Source organism: Hesperophylax consimilis, chromosome 11 (assembly GCF_061612785.1).
Source record: "Hesperophylax consimilis isolate HC1 chromosome 11, BYU_Hcon_1.0, whole genome shotgun sequence".
Lineage (NCBI taxonomy): Eukaryota > Metazoa > Arthropoda > Insecta > Trichoptera > Limnephilidae > Hesperophylax > Hesperophylax consimilis.
In genome coordinates, this window is record NC_142846.1 from 8,659,291 (window position 1) to 8,681,365 (window position 22,075).

Here is a 22,075-nt window from a genome sequence, read left to right on the forward strand (position 1 = left end):
TAATACAGCTAAATTCCGCGAAACGGAATAAACATTTTAGGCTTTTCTTGCAATTGATTTTTTTAAGTTTATTACTAACAAATACGGTGAGAGTATTTCAAACAATTTGTCGAATTATTTTTGTTTGATGAAGTCTCTTGGGTAATGAACGGAATTTAAAATAAAGAAAAAATTAAATTTAATGCGTCGGGGATAAATTACTGTATTCCATCAAAATTTTATTGTAATTGGACCTCATCTTTGATGTGATTAGAACGAAAATTGTTCTACAATTGGAATAGAACAATTTTAAATATTTTATTATTATTACGTAAACTTAATATTATTGAATTTATTCTCACATGTTATATTCAATTTTGAAATTACAAGCAGCGCCTGGTATAAAATAATTAATAATGGATTATAATGATCATTTTGATCAGTAACGTATCACTTTGCCTGATTTCTAAATCCGCACTAACTCTTGAATGGTGAGCTCTGGTAATTTTAATTCAATCAGGATCTTAGTGTATATAATATCTAGGAATCTAGGTAAACGTTTTTATGATGATTTTCAATAATGGTTAAAATTTCTCAATATTACTTAAGAATATTAAATGAGACGCACTGTCATCACCTACATTTTTAAATAAATATTTTAAATAATATAAAAAATAGCTTATCTTTCTAGGGAATCCGAGTTGTATCAATCTTTCCCCAGGTGGAATTTCAGCGAACATCTTTGCTCCTCCGCCGCAAGGGTACTATTATTTATAAAAGGCCCCACGGTGACATCTTTACACATTTCGCACAAACCCTCAGTCCTTACGCGATGTATCCCTTGAGAGGAATCACGCTATTTATTCAATAGATAAAGTGCCCTAAGGGATTGTGGAGAGCGGTCAATACAATTATCTGTTTGGTGTGCTTCATTCAGAGGTGACAACTACTGTTATGCTTTGGGTCTATGCAGAAAACCAAATAAATAGGATATTGGTAATTTTCTGACTTGGTTTCTGTGGTGGTAGTTCATTTTGGGATATTGCGAACAACAACAAGTAAAATACTCTCGATTGCTCGATTGATAATAATAATAGTGTGTGTAGAGTTTCAGTGGCTGAGTTGACATCGCGTTTGGGTCCCACTCAGGAAGTAGTTTGTTCAATTCCTCGGCTGGCTATTTCCTCCATTACAACATAAGAAAAATTTACCGTTTACTGTGGTGGTAGTAAAATATTTTAAAATATTGTTAGGTTATTCATAACTCCAGTATGTTTGTCTTTCTTTGAAAAAAAAATTGTCATTCGTGTACTTTAAAAGTGGTATAATTCGTATAATACGTCTTTGAGAAGATACAAGCTCAAACGGAAAGATAAATAAGATGTAGAAACACAACAAGCATACTATTTTATTAGCATATTAAGTCTCACTATCATGATATCTCATTCGTACTCGCTTATCGGTTTCATAAATTTAGACGTGCGTTCCCTTACAGTTTCCAACACTTGTATTTCTTCACTATATTTACACAAAGAGATCGTTATTATAAGTGCTGAATTTAACTTTGATTAGACTGGAAATATTTCATAATATTATTAAAGTTTACTCGTGTATTATGGAATGGAAGAGAGTAAAAAAATATACGTCTTTTTTGAAAAGTAATGATTCCTATTAATTAAAAAAACAAAAAAATACAACTTCTGATGAACGATTAAAAGAATTTAACTTGATATGTCTAACTGATTTGAATTTGTTACTAAAATTATAAGCGAAGCGTATAAAAAATGAAGACATTTAAATTTGAATTTTTTTGTCATTTGGAGTCTCAAGTCTACTAAAAGTGAATCCGTAAATTGATTTGAAATTCTCTTCTTTAAAATAAATTCAGTAAAAGTACACCAAAAATAGAAAAAAAAATTCTTAAATAGAAAAAAAAATAAATTAAAAAAGAAGTTTGCTGTTCGAAAGCATTCCAGAATAAAATACATAATGATGTTTCCTCCGAAAGACAAGGATTTCCTTTGAAAAAAAACCGGGGTCCGTACCCAACTGTAACGAATAAAAACATAGCCGAATACAATTACGTTGTTGTTTCCAATTTGTTGTTACAATTCACAATGTAGATACAATTGATTCGAGGCCAAGCTTTCGTCTTTTATTTTAATTTTGTTGTTACAATTTTAAAATTTGAATTTTGTGTATTCTTATTTTTAATTTGTGATTTGTAAATTTAATTTTAAATTCGTAATTTGTAATTTTATTTAAAATTAAAATTTTCAAATTTTAATTATAATTTTAATTTTTCATTTAATAATTTTAATTGAGCACTAAAGTATTCAAAGGCTTTATTAAACAGAGATGCATAATAAACTGTCGGTTTAGACACATTAAAAATGTGATTGGGTGAGCCGTTTGGGGATCTTTAAATTATATACCTTTAATAGTTTTTTATATAATTTCAGTTTCTTGTCTGTTTTGTACTGCGAAAGCGTTCGTGGGGGTTATAGTGAGATGCTGAGATTATTCAACCAGACGATGGTATCGTAAGTCACTTGATTCAGCACCGAAGTGCTTCTGGGGCGTAAAAATACAGTGTTACATGTTTGAAAAACCAATAATGTTTACCTTGCTAAGGGTAGTCGGGTGTGGGTAGAGGTTGACCAGGCAGCTCTCCCTCCTCAGGCGGTAGTCCCAGCGCGTCTCCAGGTGGGGCATCTCCATGGTGTCGCAGATAGACTGGACGTGGCTGGCCGCGTGCGCGCTTTGAGGCCCAAATATGGCCGCCACGCCACTGCGCAAGAGGTGACAGACTGAAACCAATAATATGTTAATGAATTATTTTAAATCGTAAAAAGCATTCACTTTGTGGCTCATCATAATTTATAATAAAAACACATAAATTTGTTTTTGACCACGATAGTTTTATTTTCACTCTACCGGTTTCGGAAGATCCCTTCCTTCGTCAGGAGAATATTTAAAACTGATCTACTACACAAAATATTGACACATAAATACAAAAATTTTAAGTGTTTGAGGGAGATGTGGACAAAGTGGAAGGGGTAATTACGGGAATCCCAGGAAGAACAGAGCGGTTAACTGGAAATATGTTAAGAATAGGACTATAAGACAGATTAATTTGGTTATTTATTATACTGGAGTTATTATTGAGGGATTTTCTGATTTCAAGTGCTTCTAAATTATCTAATTTTTTGCCTTTATTACTACGGTGAAGAATTTTAACTAACTAAATTCCTTCTTCTTATAAATTCATTTCATAAAAACATTCAATCCACTGTAGAGGTAGGCAGTAATGCATCGATTAATTTTCTGGATTTAACACTAACTTCAATAAATAATACAATTGAATTTAACATCTATCGTAAACCGACATTCACGGATATAACTATACATAACACGTCAAACCACCCGATATCACACAAACATTCTGCCTATCATTCAATGGTACACCGCTTAGTAAAAATCCCACTATCAGCTGTTAATTTCGAAATTGAACTGTCAAAAATAAAACAAATTGCTCTAAATAATGGTTACTCGACACACTTAATTGATAAAATCCTGAATAAGAAACTTAAACTCATTTCGACAAATACATTTTTATTTGGTTCACCTGAAACTAATAATAAAATCATAAATCCCTTTCAATGGCGTAAAATCTTATACATATCCAATTTTTCTTCACTTAGTACAAAAAATTTGCCTACCAACACTAAACCCGCGTTCTATACTGATAACAACTTGGGAAAATTACTTAAAAATACTAAAGATAAAGATCACAAATTTAGCCACTCAGGTATTTACCAACTATGTTGCAATGATTGTCCATCGTTCTACATAGGTAAGACAACTAGATATATAAATATTAGAATCACGGAACATTTAAGATATTTAAATAACAATAATTTTTCGGAGTTTGCCAATCATCTCATTTCCACCGATCATACTTTTAGTAAAGATACAGGGGTTAAAATTCTTCACCGTAGTAATAAAGGCAAAAAATTAGATAATTTAGAAGCACTTGAAATCAGAAAATCCCTCAATAATAACTCCAGTATAAATAACCAAATTAATCTGTCTTATAGTCCTATTCTTGACATATTTCCAGTTAACCGCTCTGTTCTTCCTGGAATTCCCGTAATTACCCCTGCCACTTTGTCCACCCCTCCCTCAAACACTTAACATTTTTGTATTTATATGTCAATATTTTGTGTAGTAGATCAGTTTTAAATATTCTCCTGACGAAGGAAGGGATCTTCCGAAACCGGTAGAGTGAAAATAAAACTATCGTGGTCAAAAACAAATTTATGTGTTTTTATTATAAATTATTTTAAAGCTTTTTGATGAAAACAAATGTACAAACTGCCATCTTTTCAAGTTTCATTTTCTCGTTTTATCAATCCCATCCTCACAATATTTATTATTTTGATTTAAAATTTGATTTTAAATTGTGGTTTCGTCAAGGCAAAGCTGAGAGTATCTAAAGCAAATGAGTTTCGCCTTAGATATCAGAAAAATTAATCATTTTCAGAATCAAGAGAATAATGCCTAACCTAACCAACATTTTGATGTTATCGCTTAAAAAAATCAGTACAACACGCTTTAAATCATATCCCCGTATTGACCGCTTAATTTCAGTAATATTTCAGTATAATGGTTTCATACATAGGTCGTACAAAATGTCATCGTTCTAGGACCACCAGTCTTTTTTCAAAATCGAGCAACGCGCATGAGAAGGAAAAGGACTATCGTCAATGATAGAGCATTAATAAGTCACTAAATATATATTCTCTTTGGCCTGTGAGACACACTATTATGTGGTTTCGTAACACTATTGCAGGTCTCCGTAGTCGAGAGGTAAGGCTCTCGACTAGTAAGCTGGAGGTTATGGGTTCAAATCCCGACGTGCGCAAGTAAATTTAAAGTGATTAATTTGTGTTATTTCACGTACACATAAGTATATTTGCGGCACGTTCCGGGGTAGAAATACTCTCAGTATCGTCCTGGTTTAAGACCAATATTCTGAATTGAAACGTTATTTGAATTGGCTTTGGCCGTGTTTAGTGACCAGATCTGAGTAGCCAGGTAATTTCCCACCTTCTTCTTCCTCATCTTCTTCGCCACCCCACAACGTACAGCCTCACAACATATCGCAATTGGGGATGCCATAGTCTCACTGGTTTCTGATGGTTGGGAATAGTTGAGAATCTTATGCAGTTTGACAGTTCAAAAAATAATTAAAAAAGACAGAGGTAAGAGCAGTATGTCTCAAAAATTCTGTCAGTCGAAAATTAAAATTCAAACTTCGACACGATGTAGTTCCAACTGCCGAAAAAAACGTAATTGCTACATTACATTTGAACTTTCAGAATAAATCTTAAAGGAACATTTGAAAGCTACAGAGTAGCAATACCTTTGAGCCCACGGAGGCTTTCGCGCCGACCGGAAATGAGCAAACTTTCAGTTTTAACTGCAGTTACGTGCAAACTTCCTTTCCAGAATAACATCTCTGTTTAATGTTTTACTTCTAAACTACCGTCTCTGAAGCAGCTTCCTGGTACAAAGAAGAGCTTTATATTTTCGAAAAATTCCTGCAATTTTAACACTCCAGGTAATTAATTATTTCAGCTCGGAAATTTTACGTTCGTGCTGAATTTTTTAAGCCAATTCGTGGTTAAGTAAATGGGAGCTGCTTGAAAGATAGGTTGGGTTTAATATTTAACGAGCAATTAGATAACTCAAATAGCTTAAAAACACATTTACAGTCCGAAACTCAGATTAAAAATGAGAAACTTTAGGGACAAATTGTAATAAAATTCATTAAAAATAATAATTTCGGTGGTGTATCTTTGTGTCTGTGAGTAACTCCGGTTCAACGAACTCTAGAACTGAGATAAGCTTTAATTTTCAAAATTGGAATTGACTGTGGGAACGATTCAGACAAACGAGTTACTGGCATTTGTTTTTACTTCTTCAATAATCCGGGCCTCTTCAAGACTCGCATTAATAAATTCCTTCCTACAGCCCCTACCTTAACCCGCCTAATATTGCTGCCCAAGTGAATGGTGACATTCCCTGCCTTTACACTGTACAGACAGGGGCGATCTTGTGAGGTGTCACATAAACCTATCAATGTATTGGGCGCTACAGACCATTTAATTTGGTTGAGCGGTTATATCAATCTCTTTGAGTTTAATGTTAATTTTAACCGTACGTTGTATGTGATAAGGGGGCGTTGCTATCAAATAGAACGGTTGTACCACCATCGCATCCAACCACCATCCAACCACCCAATCGCCAACCAAGGTGAATGGTCTGTAGCGTGGTTAAGTGATTGAACCAACTTATACGAGGATTTAATTTTCTTTTGGGATATAATATGCAAGATGCACTCTGACAAAGATACCCGGAATGAATCTCTTGTTTTCCATTTTGCGCAGTTCAAATGTATTGAAAAGAATGCAATGAATGAAACAGTAAAAAAAAACATTTTTATTATTTTAGTAGCATCATACGACTAATTTTTTTTCTTTCCATGAGCCATTTTTTTACTACGTTTGTATTTTTCTTTTTGTGTTAATAATTAACATCGTTACTAGAGCGATCGCATTTTTTTTAAGTAGGAGGAATGGTGCGTGAGTTCCCCAGATGAGCAACCGACGAAATTGAATGCAACACTCAAATGGTTGACACACAAATTGAACCAACAAATTGAGTGGTCTATATGGAGTTTAATATATATGTCATTGAAGATAATTCTATTAAATCTAAATTAAAAATGAAACTGTGCTTAAACATTTTTTTCCAATGGTAGGGATGGTTAAGGCATTATCCCGGTAAGACCGAGATCCTGGGTTTGATTTCCAGTTGAGAATGTTAATTTATTAATTTCGTCATTTCATATCATTGATGATATGTAATGACAAAATGCGAAAATATTAGAATTTTTATAAACACTTATTCCGAAATTGTGATAATATATTCGAACTTAACCAAAAGTTTATCAAGAAACCTATTAAAGCAATACTCATTTTTCTCTATGTACCTTTCGATTTTTCTGTGTCTTGTTCCGTTCAATATTTCTTTTAGATTCATTAGTATTATCTTCTTCTTCAATCATATATGACTTTAATTTCACTTAGCTGAAGGGTTTTTACTCACAACACCATTGATTAATCTAACGGATATTAAAAAAATAAAGCTACCACAATATTTACCTACCTACCGATAGCCTGATCTTGACAGTTCCACATAATGACCTGAGCAGAACGATACATTATTGTAAGCATTATTTTTGTAGAAATACTATACTGTTACTGTGAGGAAACGTATTCACTAACTTGATTTGTCAGAATTCAGTGAACTGTGAAACGCGCTGCCTTAGAAATTTTTTCGTTGTTACATTCCAAGGAAGAAATGTGATCATTTTTCATTTGACATACTTGATCCCGAACCTCAAGCTGTCAAGTGAAAGCTTAAAAGTAATTTTAGCGAAAACATGCAAATTTCCTCCTTCGTAGTATCATTTTTTTAGAAACGAAGATAATATTTCAAAGTACATTTTTCTTGCCTTTTTTTGTAAAATGGTTATTGAAAAAGAGGTTTATTTCCTGATGTTAAACTCAATGTTATCTGTATTTATCAAGATCTGATTGTTTTGATTTTTTTTTTCAAATCAAACAGAGTACGATAAAATTATCAAAATTCCATATAAATCATATAAATTCTGCCTGTAAATTTCATAACGTAATATATAAATCATAGCTTTAGGCAAATATTAAGCAAACATAGCTGTTATTTATTAGTTATAAGTCAAAGTTTTAAGTTAAAAGTCAGGTAAAATAAGCTATAAAGATCTCCTGAGGTGATTTTCTCACGAAAACGGCGGAACGAAAATAATCCACTTATTATTAATGAAGGTTTTATTATCATAAATTACTGTTAAAATGAAAATTAACCACGAATTATTAACAGTTTTTCTAATATGATAGTATTATTATATTAATGACTCTAAAGGATTGATGTAAGCGGAAGTGGTGCACTCTGTTATTTTAAAAAATAACCCCTTCAAACCACAACACACAATATTCTATATTTACCTGATTGAAGCATTTTACCAACCATACAATAATATTATGATGGCCAATCTATCAATAACAGACTGTAAGATAGCGGTAAAGTGCCATCATAATTAAACGCGTGTTATACACGGTGTCCGGATATTGGTGGTATAAGCGGGAAACTAGTACATTTACATTATTTTTAAAATCGATTCTACGTAATACCTGTTTTAGATTAAAACTTCACGGGGTGGAAAAATGATTTTTTTTGGTTTCTCCGTGTGATGTTGAATCATAAATTTTCAACAGATATCCTTGTACAACACGTATCCTTGTAACATTAAACAGTTTATTTATTTTCCGATTTTATTTTAACCAACGTAATCATAATCATCGATTCGTTGTTATGAATGCACATTGTAGATGCTTGTAGTATAATCAGCATTTTTATCATTGGAATATTTACACAGAAAATATGAGATAACGTCTGAAAACTAACTTCGCTTAATTTGACAAGTCAAATGTAATTATAATTAAAGAAAGTAGGTATACGCTACTGAGCTTTTGATTTGAATAAAGACATAAATAATGTTCACAAAAAGGGCGTTCAAAAGTACCTCAAGAGTTGACACTGTGGACAGTTGTTGTAAAAAAGGGGTATTTAAGGCAATCCACTTCGATCGAAATGTAACATTTGGAATCTGCCAAAATCACGCACTCCTTACGCAGGTGATCAGAATCAGAAACAGTATCCAGAATATGCATTGAGATTTACGAATCAAGGCCGCTTGTTTTGATTTATGCAAAAAACACATCTAAATCTATAATCTAAAGAACTTAATAAAATTATAGGGGTTCGCGAGTAGGAGCTTTTCAAAGCTTTTTAAAAAAAATATTGGCCAGAAACTCTCTTCCTAGGCATTTCAAAATATTATTTTAAAAATACTAAATTCGCAATTTTTAATGTAAAAAAAACAATTTTATATTAATTCGCGCAGAGAAAACTTACTAATATAAAATTTTATTAATTGATTGAAAAATTCTTCAAATGATTTATAATTCGGTTGGAAACAGGATTGCAGGCCTTTAACAAATGAATTGATAGGTTTCCTAATAAACTTTTGTTAAAACACGAATGTGTTATGGCGAAGTAAGAATACAAAAGTGCAAATATTTTCGCATTTCGTCATTGTATATTATCAGGACACACACAGATGCGTAAACACGTGTGACATGACGAATGTACCTACTATACGTTTGTTTCTAAACGGCCAACAATTCAGTTTTTAACAGGATTAAAATAAATCAGCAAACCTAATTTTTTCAGTGCGCATTGCATTGCATCTAAACATAATTGCAGAAAAACGCAGAATTTCATTCAAGAAACCTTGTATAATACAAAATACGTATTATTTTGTGACGACTTCAGAAGAGGAATGATTTCTCCCGATACAATTTAATACCCTATTTCAAAACTACCTTTGCAATATGGAAAACAGAATGAGATTCTCCATAGCGATACATCCAATAACCCGACCAATATTTATGTAAATTATTATTGCGCAGCACTTTATACTGTTGCATCAGTAAGCATCGTCGTAAATTCTTCGATACATTCTTCCTTTAAAGTCGTTTTGGAATAATTCCAAGCGATACATAGAGACTTGGAATAACAAACTACCTTAAATAAAATATCTTTATTGCCAATCTCAAAAATTACTTGAAGTGCAACTTCATACTTTATTTTTTTATTTATTTGGGAATATCGACAGATTATTTACAAATATAAGAATAAACTAAATAATAAAGATAAAATCCAATAACAGATTTTCACCTAAAATTATAATAATAATAAAAAAAATATTTAAAAAAAACTAAGGGTGTTGTACCCGTGGCCTGAGAGATTTACAAAAAATACAATATTGTAAATAATAAATAAAACATAATAGAAGATGTAACAACACAAATAAATACAAATTTAAAGTTAACTGATACACTAATAACCAGCTAAATTTCAAAAATTTAAAGCTAACTGATATAATAATAACTAATAATTTCAAAAATTTTAAGTTGACTGATATACTAATAACCAGCTAAAATTCAAAACATAATTAAATTTATTGTAAAATTTAAACACAGCAGCAATCAATAAAAGCACTACACAATAGCAATAATAACAATATAATAAATGTATACCTACAACTAAATTGAACACATGAGTATAAATTGGAAGGCAAGTAAGTGGAAAGGATTCAAAGCAACAACATTATTTAATGTTAGTTATTACATATCTTTTAAAGGTTCTTAAATTACATGTAAATATGTCCATATCATTAAAATTGTTATTAAATATACTACAGGCTCTGAATATAAGCGCATTTTGTCTGATATTAGTAGAACATTTATGGAGATGAAAAAGTGATTTTTCTCCAGTTCTAACGCTTGGGACTCTTAAATTAATTTCAGACAGAAGGGGAGAACAATCAATAAAGCCATTGATAATTTTATGGAGATATATTATATCTGCGGATTACTCTCTTCTAGTTTTTAATGGCTTAAGTCCATAAAGGTCCATCGAGCTGTTTACGTCAAGGTTTGAATTTAATTCGAAATTTAAATGATGGACAAATTTTCTTTAGATTGCTTCAATGCGATTTATGTAAATATTTTATTGAGGATTCCATATGGGAGAAGCGAATTCAAGATGACTGCGAACATAAGAAAAATACAATATTTTAAGTGTTATATTATTATTCAATTCTTTTCCAATACGGAATAAGAATCCTAGCATTCTAAGAGCTTTCTTAACAATCATATCAATATGAGCCTCAAATGCAAGTTTACTGTCATGTATAACACCTAGATCACGAATTTGTGTAACTTTTTTGAGTAGTTGGGCAGCTATATGATAATTATGGTAAATAAAATACTAGGCATCAACAAAAAAAATGTAATTGGTTAATGTCTCGGATAAACAGTGATAGGTAGTGTCTAGGATAAACATCCGATTTCCAATTATATGAGACACCTAATGTTCTCCCGGTAAAACAGAGATCCTGGGTTCGATTCCCAGTTGAGACCGGCACCCTTTATTTCTCTTTATCTTCTTTTGTTTCATGTTCCGTTTAGATTCATTAGTATCATCTTCTTCATCAATGATATATCACTTTTAAAACATTACTTTGCGAATTTCTCTGTTTTACTTTTTCACAGTCCGCAATGCACCTGTATATTTTTCTGGTTTATGGACTTTACTGGAAACACTTGGAGCTTATTTTAACTTTTTTTATTTCGTATCACAAAACATGCTTTTTAAAATATCTACGCTGACAATAACAATTTATTGATAACGGGCCCGACCCTTGTACAGATAAACACTGTTTACTGTAATAAATTTCTGAAGGAAAGAACACTTTTTTACTGGGAACAGTCCCTTTATAGGTTAAAAATACTAATCCTTTGACACTTGTTGATATGCACAATGAAAAAAAAGGCAACTGCTTATAGACAAATTAGAGCTCTAAAATGTTAGCACAGATTTACACCATTTCTAATAGTCAACTATTCAAACAATCCATAGATGGCGACTGTATTCAGAATTATTAAAAACTTATCTTTTACAAAATTAAACAGCACCTATGTATACGTACTTTTTTTCGACGTATCTTTCTCTCTCTACCCTTATCCCGACACACCAATTGGTCGTTCAATGTGTTCTGATCATTGCAATTGCACCACATTTATCTAGTTGTAACACTTTACAAGACAGCACACGGCGAGATAAAAAGACGTTTAAAATTTAAAGGGAAGTAAGAATCCTTCTAGACTAGTTGTATTGGCCATTAAGTTTATTACAAAACAAGAAACAACGCCTTCGTACGTCCAACCAATTTATATTTTCATTGTTGTTAGATGTAAGCAAAGTAAGCCAGCAAATTAAATTGTTTAATCTTGCTTAGGCTTTGTAATCTTCTTCCTGATTGTATAATTTATATTTAATGTATTAATCCTTCACGTAGGTAATACAACTTAGAGCTCCCTCGGACGAGGGTGGTTTTATTATTATGCTCACGTTCTGAGATACAGTGATGATGAATTAGGCATCAATGTCATTCAAGATGTTATAGGGATGAAATACTACAGACATACGCGTTTAGGGAGTGTTCTTACGTGAGACTCGTGTGAGATTGGTAGCAGATAAACAACCCACGGATTGTCAATCATTAATCTATTGAACATGGGTTGAATATTATCTATAGTGATTTACATGTGCTTAAGGTATCAAAATTCAGAATTCGTCCAGATAATTTATTTGATTTCTTCTAATATCATTTGAACTTGGCTAAAAGTACCGGCAGCTTTTATTGGAGCTTATTGAAGACCTTTATGTACTATTGAATGTCTTATAAAAATAGATACATTGAATCTAATAAGAATAAGCTAGGAAAACACTGTGAAAATTTTACATCTATATTCAAGGTCAATTTGACCAAAACGGTATTTTAAAACCATATAAAAATAAGAACATATAAATATTTAATGATTACGGCTTGTCTGAGAATTTCCACAATAAGTGAAATTTTGACCGGTCAGTGGTTGAGTGGGCATAGCGCTTCGGTCTCACCCGAGCGTCGCGTGTTCGATTCCTCGACTGGCTAAGTCCTCCATCACAACACAAGCAACATTTTCGGCTTTCTGTGGTGGTAGTAGGAGATTTTCAAACATTGTTGGGTTATTCGTAACCCGGGAATGTTTGTCTTTCTTTTTAATAAATAATTTAAAAAAATTAAAAATTAATAATAATAATACAATAAAAGGTAAATTACTAATAAACACGGGAAATGAACATTCACTTATTTAGTTATTATCTTCTATGTTTAATAAGATGCCAATGCTTATAAAAAGCCAATCAAATTGTACCGCTGTACCCAAATAATATTAAAAAATCGTTTGTAAATCAAGATGTTTTATATTGCTAGTGTTTATAAATACATTAGTATCGCATGTATTAGTATAGCATGTAATTGTATAAATATGAGTGTGTTTGAATATGCTGTGTGCCTTTGAAAGTGTACTATGTATGCTTATGAGTATGTTGATCGTGATATATATATTTAACTAACAAACAAGGGTAGGCAGAGATAACGGACAGCCAAACAACTCGGTCTCATACATACTCTTCTCTTATTCTGACTCTTGACATGGCCCAACTCAAGTATCTGATTTATTTGGTGGTGACATGTCTTCCTCGGGCGTCCCCAACTTCTTCTACCATTCACATTTGCATCGTATATTCTCCTTACTCTCCTTTATTTGCTCATTTGCTCTACATGCCCAAACCATCTAAGCGTCCTTTTCTTTATCTTACTCACTACGCTTACTTCAGCCTTGCACTCTTTGCGGATCTCCACATTTATAACACGATCATTCATGGTTTTACCACACATACGCTTCAGGAATCTCATATCTACAGCATTCAGTTTACTTTCATCCTTTCTCTTCCAGTTTCATTCCTCACTTCCGTAGATTAGTGTAGGTACCAGCACTTAATTGTGAGCTTCTTTGGACATTTTGTTGATAGCGCCAACTGCATTTAACCTTCTTACAATATCTCTGTCAGTCTTCCCATCTCTAGTAAACATACTCCCTAAATACACAAACTCATCCACCTGCTCAAAGTATTCATCATTCACAACTATATTGCACACTGGTTTCGTACTCTCGCTTTCAAACACCATGACTTTAGACTTACTTAAATAGTACTTACTTCCGTAGATCTTCCATTCTGTTTGCAATCAGCAAGTCCCACCTCTCTTAATTCTTAAATACAATTATCCATTTATAGATTGAATAACCATGGTGAAATTATGCAGCCTTGTTTAACACCTTTTGTTATATCAAACCAACCCGTAAAACTAAAAATATTATTCTTCTGTATCCTTTTTTTTCTATATTGTGGCTTCTAGTTTATTTGCGGTTAAGTGCTTTAAGTGATGTTGTGAAATTAACCTGCTGAAAAACGGGTGTTTAGCGGGTACTTAAGATAGAGAATAATAAAAAATAGGTTTACATAAGTCGACGAGTTGGTGGAAGATCCCTACGTTCAAATCCTATTTGTTGAAAAACCTTACCATAGCCAAAGAGCTACAATTAGCGCTACTGCGCACTAATATCTGGTCGAATGCGATAAGCAGTGCGCGTAGGCCCGATTCGGTAGTTTAAAAGTTAGAGCGGTGGGAGAGTTGGAGGTCAGTTAAAGGTACAAAAGCGGAACCAATTTTTCGCGCTTCATGTCTCATCTTTATATATATAATACATAAATGGCCATAGTGTGATTTTCTAATACATAATCACAATATAATATATAAAAACAACAGTCAATAATCACAATATAACAATGGTAATGCAATAATCACAATATAACAAAACAATAGGACAGTTCAACCATGAATATCTCGGAGTTAAATTTTTTAACTCATTACCAGAAAAAATTAGAAACATGAATGCAAATATAAACGAATTCAAAAGCTACCAAAGTATTCCGAACAGTTGAACTGAATCATATCAAATATAAACCAATATAACAACACCCCCATACACACAAGCCCTGCTTATTTATGGGGGTACATCAAATACTTATATTATGTAATTAATAACTGTACTATATTGTGTAATTATATTATGTAATTGTTATATTAAAAAAAAAAAAATAACGTATAAAAACAACAGTCCACAAATTAAGAAATTTTAATTCTGCTATTTCAGGGAAGCATTAGCTTTTGGTCGGAATAAGTGCATTACACATTTTAATAATGTTTTTGTAAAAAAAGTTATTTGCAGGACAGGTAATATTAATTTTGTAAATTTATTATCTGTTAAAAATTTTTTTTGAATTTAATATAAGTGGATTATTCGTGATTTTATATATTTACTTAAACATTTATGACACCTTTTGATATTGATAACCGACATAAATATAGACACACGTGTTAAACATATTTCAGGGAATTCGCGTATTGTAACATGGGAACACTAACGGCACGTGTTCTACGTTCACACTTCACACGTGAAAACCACGCGATATCTACGTGCAAAGAATTGGAAAAGCTTTCGTGCTTCGTAGCTTTTAAATTAAAAAGCTTTCAACGCTTTCGAGAAATTCTGAGCTTAAATTGAAGAATTATCCGCCAGCTAAGAATTTAATGAATAGATTTAAAGATTCTTGTATTTTATTCCGAAATACAGAGCGTCATATTTTATATGAACATCGTAATAAAGCGATACGATGTATTACAAAACAATGCCTGGAGCTATGTTGTACATTTTGTAATTCTACATGTATTCAAATTGAAATACTATACCGTAACATGGGAACCTGAATAAAACGTTTATTATTTTTGATTCAATAAAAATTATTTATTCTCTAAGGAATTTTTGAATAATATTATAAAACAATTTATCCGTTTTCTCCTTCATAAACATCATTTTAAATCAATTTTAAAAATATTTTTATGGATGGCTAATATTCGGTATTTTTTATGTATTTTTTAAATTATTTTTTCAAATTCACCTTAACTTGAAAATCGATTGTAAATACTAATACAGGAGTGTTTGATATGTTATTTTGATAAATATATGTGGGGAACCGGGGGAAATATGGAAGGAAAACGGAATTCCTAATTACTTACATTTTACCATCTCTACAAAGGCGAAAAATATTCGATTCTTTTTTACTTTCTAATTGTTAATTGTTAATTCTTGAATGAACTGCCCTGATGTTATTAATTTGTTGAAATTACGTTTTCCGCAACAACAATGGAGATCTCGTTCAGGTTGCATAACAAAAATGGGCCAAGACCCGAAGAAAGCCTTTCTTGTACCGGAATTTGATCAAATTCTGGGTGGAAATTAAGAACAGTTCAAAATTAAAAGCAGCCAACCCCTACAAAAGTTAGTTAAAAATGAATGATATGCTTATTTTATTTTATTTTTTGTGTGAATCAAGAAAACAATCAATAAGCAAATTGTTCAATCTCTCTTTAAAAGTATAAATAAAGTTCCAAAAACGATAAACACCTTATATCTCAAACACGTATCGTATTTTTATTTTTTTAATAATGAACTAATATTTATAAGACAAGATTTTTATGCATAGCATAAATGATAATAAATTAGTAAAAGCAATAATCAGTGGCTTGTAATATCAATACAAATTGAAAATATCTACGGAGTAAAAATAACTTGTAATTTGTATTGATATTACAGGCGACTAATTATCGCTTATAATAATTTATTATCTTTTGTGCTATGCATAAAAACCTTGTCTTATAAACATTAGTTTATCATTAAAAAAATAATAATACTTTGACAAGTTAACACATTTCACCAAAAAATGTAGATATAATATGTCTCGACGCCATCTAGTGAGAAATTTAGCACTACAAAAATTGAGTTGGTTGTTTACAGGTGAAAAAAATATAATAAGCAGTAATTATTGTTGATTGAAGTACTAGTACATATTGAATTATTTAGCGGATTGGAAATAAGCCGACGTGGCTCAGTGGTCCAGAGCGTCTGACCAGACATCAGAATTCCCGTCGGCGGCGTTTATTTTTACTCGAGAGATATTTTCAATTTTTATTGATATTAAAGGCGACTAATTATTGCTTATAATAATTCACGTATCGTATTTTTTCATTTAAATAAAGAAATAAAACCTCCTCTCATGTAGAATTTTCTAATTAAAAGTTTGGACAATTATGAAATTTCAATAAATTGAAAATGTGGATTCAGTAAAATATCTGGGAATTTTAATATAGAATTCTTTAACTTAGAGAGCACACAATAAACATATGGCCTAACGAATCCGCAAACTAATATCCTTCTTGAAAGATGTATGCAACATCGTTGAAACTGTGAAAAATGTGTACTACGCATTGTGCCATTCAATTATCATGTATGGCATATCAAGCTAGGACGATTCATCCAAAACCTTTCAAGATCTGTTAGCTAATGCGCAAAAAACTGTGTTAAGACTGATGCGTTAAAAATCTTACATCTATCCATCGACACCCTTATTTAAGGAAACAAAATTATTAGATGTAAGGCAGATGTATACGTATACATATAATTTATTATATGAGCTTCATAATCTTGTAGATCACAGCTACACCACAAGACTAAGGTCTGAACAAAGACTGATAGTATGAAAAATGAATACGTCGCTTGGCTAGCTCCTAAGGTATACAATAGATTCAGAAGACATAAAACAGACCCATTTAAAAATCAAATTACAGTTTGGCTGTTATTCTTTCTGAATAAAATCATAGCCTGGCTGAAGAAAGATACACTTTAACAAATAACTCTTACATTGAGATAATAATGTTATTGATAAGTAAAGGATTAAGTTTACGAAGAGGACAGGACTTGAGAACTGAACTGGACAGGACAGAACTTGAGGACTGGAGAGGCAGATTTTTTACAGTCTGCTGTTATCCAACACGACGTCTCGGGATTTGCCTACCAAAACTGAAGCACCGAAATCCCTCAGCCACCAATAGATGGACAGCTGCCCAAATAATGGACCAGAGATGTGGAATGATAAATAACTTTCATAAGTATAAATAAATAGTATTGTTATATAAACATTACATTGAAGTAATACAATTCTCTACAAATAACCAAACGAATAAAAAGCGCGCTCACTCCACCGACTGGCGCATTAAGGCGAAGCTTAATACCAAATCACTATTTTGATTAATCTTTATAACGAATTGGTGTACATTATGAAAACCAAAATACATGCTTTAGATAAATTGAAAGTTTTCCTATCGCTTCGTTTGAGTAGAATACAAATATAAAATAAATTACTCAATAAAAAATATAAATGCAAACAACTAAAAAAAATATTTTTCAATAGAAATGTATTAACGCATAAAGGAAACAACTATTAAAAAAATACGTATTATAGGTAAGATTATCTATGACAGTTTCACTTGATTAACTTTTTTGCTTTCTTGCAAAATTATTTAGAAATAAATAAAAACCAGTTTTGTGCTTGAAATCGAACGTTACTAGACTCTCTTTGTCAAGCGATTTTAATGTCTATTACCTACGATATAAGGTATACCGAGAATATACAAATTATTGGCTTGTAGTTTCCTGTTAAAACACGGGAGAGTAAAATATCTTTATGATTTATCTATCATCAAAAATATTCCTTTGCTTATACAATGTACATAGTTTTATCTAAGGCCTAACTGTCTGGCGCTGTATAGAATAAACTTAGATGATCATACATAAAAACATTTCTGAATAAAACATATCTCTCAGCTTTTGGATTAAGTGAAATATTTCCAGAGCCCGGAATGAAATCCCACAAGAAGATATAACCGCATTATCGTTCCCACCGTTAACTTTTGGGGAAGCTAGTATACCATCTTAGAACAACTTCACTGATGGTTACTGAGGAAGTTAGCGTATAGACACAAGTATGAAAAAGTTGTATTTCAGATCATAAATACGGGTTACTTCTTCATACTTGCGAATCCTTTTATCCTTTGCACTCCTTTTGGAATTTCCTAAATATAAAACTAAATATAAACTGACTCCTAAAGCTGTTTTATGAGTATAAAAGCTAAGGATAGGTTGTTTCAGAGGATTTGAACAATTCATCAAATTTCAATGTTAATTTTCAAGTACTGCGAAAGATTTTTTGCTAGTTCTGTTTTATTTCAGTTCTTTCAAGCAACTAGCCTATAATAATGTAATAACAGAACTTGAATAAGACTTTCACAGAACCTGAAAATGACCGTTGAAATTTGATAAATTGTTCAAATTCTCCGAAAGAAGATTATTTGGTAATTATAAAGTTTTGCTTAGATTTATTTGATAAATATTTTGAAGAACAAATTCGAAAGATTTGATAATTTTTTTTATAAATTTAATTTAGATTGAATTTGATAATATTATTATTAAGTTCTGCAAGTGTTTTAGTTTTTTATTATTGTGACAGCTGTTTCGGCTTACAAGGCCATTTTCAAACTGTGGTTAGTCCACATTGAGACGACGTATTTATACTATTTCAAATGTAAATTTTGAAGGTGCATACATTGATTTATTACTGGTTAAACCGATGCCATGATCTATTGGTGGTTAAACCAATCTATCATGAACCAATAATCGGTTTAACCAGTAATAGATCATGGCATCGGTTTAACCAGTAATAAATCAATGTATGCACCTTCAAAATTTACATTTGAAATAGTATAAATACGTCGTCTCAATGTGGACTAACCACAGTTTGAAAATGGCCTTGTAAGCCGAAACAGCTGTCACAATAATAAAAAACTAAAACACTTGCAGAACTTAATAATAATATTATCAAATTTAATCTAAATTAAATTTATAAAAAAAATTAAATGGAGTTCTACGAATTAAACACAAAAACAATAAATAGATTTGATAATGATTTCGAAATGACTATATTCGAAGTACAAAACCGTTTATACACATCTATAATTAAACTGGAACTGGATTTGAAGAAAAAACATGAGTGTTACAAAATGAATATGAAAACCGCGGATAATACAACGTAAATCCACCAGACTCGTTTTGGTTATTGATCATGTTTTTGTAATTACTTTTAAATAAATGGTCATAACTAATTATGATGTTGGCGGTGTCAAAAACAAATAAAAATCAATCTACCTAGTTTTACTCCAAATCAGGAACCATTAGTTAGTTTGTAAGGTACGTTTTATTGCAACCTATACGTACATACTGGAATACAGCGATTTTTATTTTTTAGGTAAGACGTTAATTATTAATGCTAATGTTTAAACTATCTATTTTAATATCAAACAACTTAGTAACAATGTATAGAGATTGATGAAGGTTAAACATATTGTTTATGTAAAGAGGATGGTCATATATTAACGATTGGAATAGTTTATAAAGTAATTTACGCTTTAACCGTGGTTAGCTTTTTGTTCTATTAAACGCATGAAAGCTCGCATTATTCTATAAGATAGTTGAGGAATTTAATAATCTGCCCAAAATATTGGAAATACTTCAACATTAGTAAAGGCCCGGCTGAGCGTAAAACCAAATAAAATAAACTAACAAAAAAGTAAGATAACATGACAACGTTTTGTAATACATTTTTCTAATAAAATAAATATATTTTTTCGTTATAGAATCAAAATATCAATCAATCTGTCTGTTTCAATATCTGCATAGTAAAGTACATTTTATCTTGTTACGTTTTCTTCCTTTTTCATTCTATATTATTAATTATTATTAATTCATTTGATTTTATCCATTTAAACGTCGAAGTTTACATATTTCTAATGTATTACTAAATTCGTACAAAAACTGTCACACTTTTATCACTCATTGCATTTAATTTTTATTAATATGGCTCCTACGTATAATCTAGCTTGAATCTATCAATTGGTGCAGACTTTATGGTTATTACGTTTGTGTATGTTGGACACGATTTTCTTGAAAAGTATAATTATACACATATATATATAATATACCAAGTAAACATGTTTTGAGGAGGAAGGAAATAAGATATATATATATCTATTTTTATTTCTATATAATATTTTTTCAAATTCTGTTTTTATTTCAGTTCTGTCAAGCAACTAGCCTATAATGATGTAATAACAGAACTTGAATAAGACTTTCACAGAACCTGAAAATGACCGTTGAAATGTGATAAATTGTTCAAATTCTCCGAAACAAGATTATTTGGTAATTATAAAGTTTATTATATATATATCTTATTTTCTTCCTCCTCAAAACATGTTTACTTGGTCGTTCAATAGTCCTAAAATTTAAAATACTGATCTGCTTCAATCGTAAAAGATAATAAAACGAAGTTGGAAGGTCGACTATGGAGGGAGTCAAACAATCGATACGTATTTTTGTTTTTCTCGAAACGATATATCATGTTTTTTCTTATTTCTTTTTTTATGCCCTTGTTCATTTTCCTCATTGAAGTGGATATAATTGTAAAATGTCGATCTGCTTGAGTGAAAGAATCACCGAACTGTTATTTAAATTGTAATGTCACACCCAGAAGGGTCTTTGAAGGGAAAGTAGAAGAAATGTTGTCTGCAGAACTTATCTCATCCGAACAAAAGAAAGCGACAAGGATAATAATTAAATGTTTTGTTCACGACAGCACGACACGCACTGAAATAACATGAAAAAAATATTTCGCAGATGAAACCTATTTAAAATAAATTCAATACAAAATCAGACAAGCGAATACTAGTAGTAGATATTAATTATTTGAAAATATAATTTACAGACGACCTCTTCAATAAGATTCTCAGCTACGAATTCGGTGGTCGTGGGTTGGAAACACTACTTTAAATTCGAATTATGTTAACACTTATATTAAACATCAAATAATAACAGAGAATATTTGCGGCATGTCATATATCACAGTAGATATTCTCAAATGGAGGGTACAGTTGTCGCACTTACTCCGGGCAGCAGGAACTTGGTGCGGTATTCACATTTTTTTTGTTTTTTTAAAATGGGAACGTTCTCTTGATCTTGCATTTCATCACGCTTATAAGTAACATCCCCAATAAATTATTCTGATCAAATTAACATTTTATTCACTGGACCATAGATACCTACAATTATATTTTTTAATGTGAAACCGCACAAAACTGCCAACTGCTCAACCGTCTAGCGAGACTATGGCATCCCCAATCGAGGCATGTTGTGAGGCTGAAGTTCTCGGAAGGGGAAGGATATGGGGAGGAGGATGAAGAGGAAGTACCAGGCTATTCATATCTACTCACTAAACATGGCCAAATCCATTTCAAGCAAAGTTTCTACACAAGGGCGATACTAAGAGTATCTTCCACTATGGAACATGCCGCAAATACTTTATGTTATTCAAAATGATTAAAGTGTGAAATAACACAAGTGAATCAAATAAAATTTACTTACGCACGCCGGGATTTAAACCAGCGGCCTCCATCTTGATAGTCGAG

The 22,075-nt window shown here is 31.5% G+C and overlaps 1 protein-coding gene across 1 annotated transcript in view; it reads right to left on the minus strand.

Moving 5' to 3' along the window:
- LOC149419752 (glutamate receptor ionotropic, kainate 1-like) overlaps nucleotides 1-22,075 on the minus strand; it is a 494,564-nt gene that overhangs the window by 46,468 nt on the left and 426,021 nt on the right. Inside the window, exon 5 of the mRNA XM_089637538.1 lies at nucleotides 2,605-2,789. Within this exon, the coding sequence (XP_089493664.1) occupies nucleotides 2,605-2,789 (185 nt within the window). The remainder of the gene's footprint in view (nucleotides 1-2,604; nucleotides 2,790-22,075) is intronic.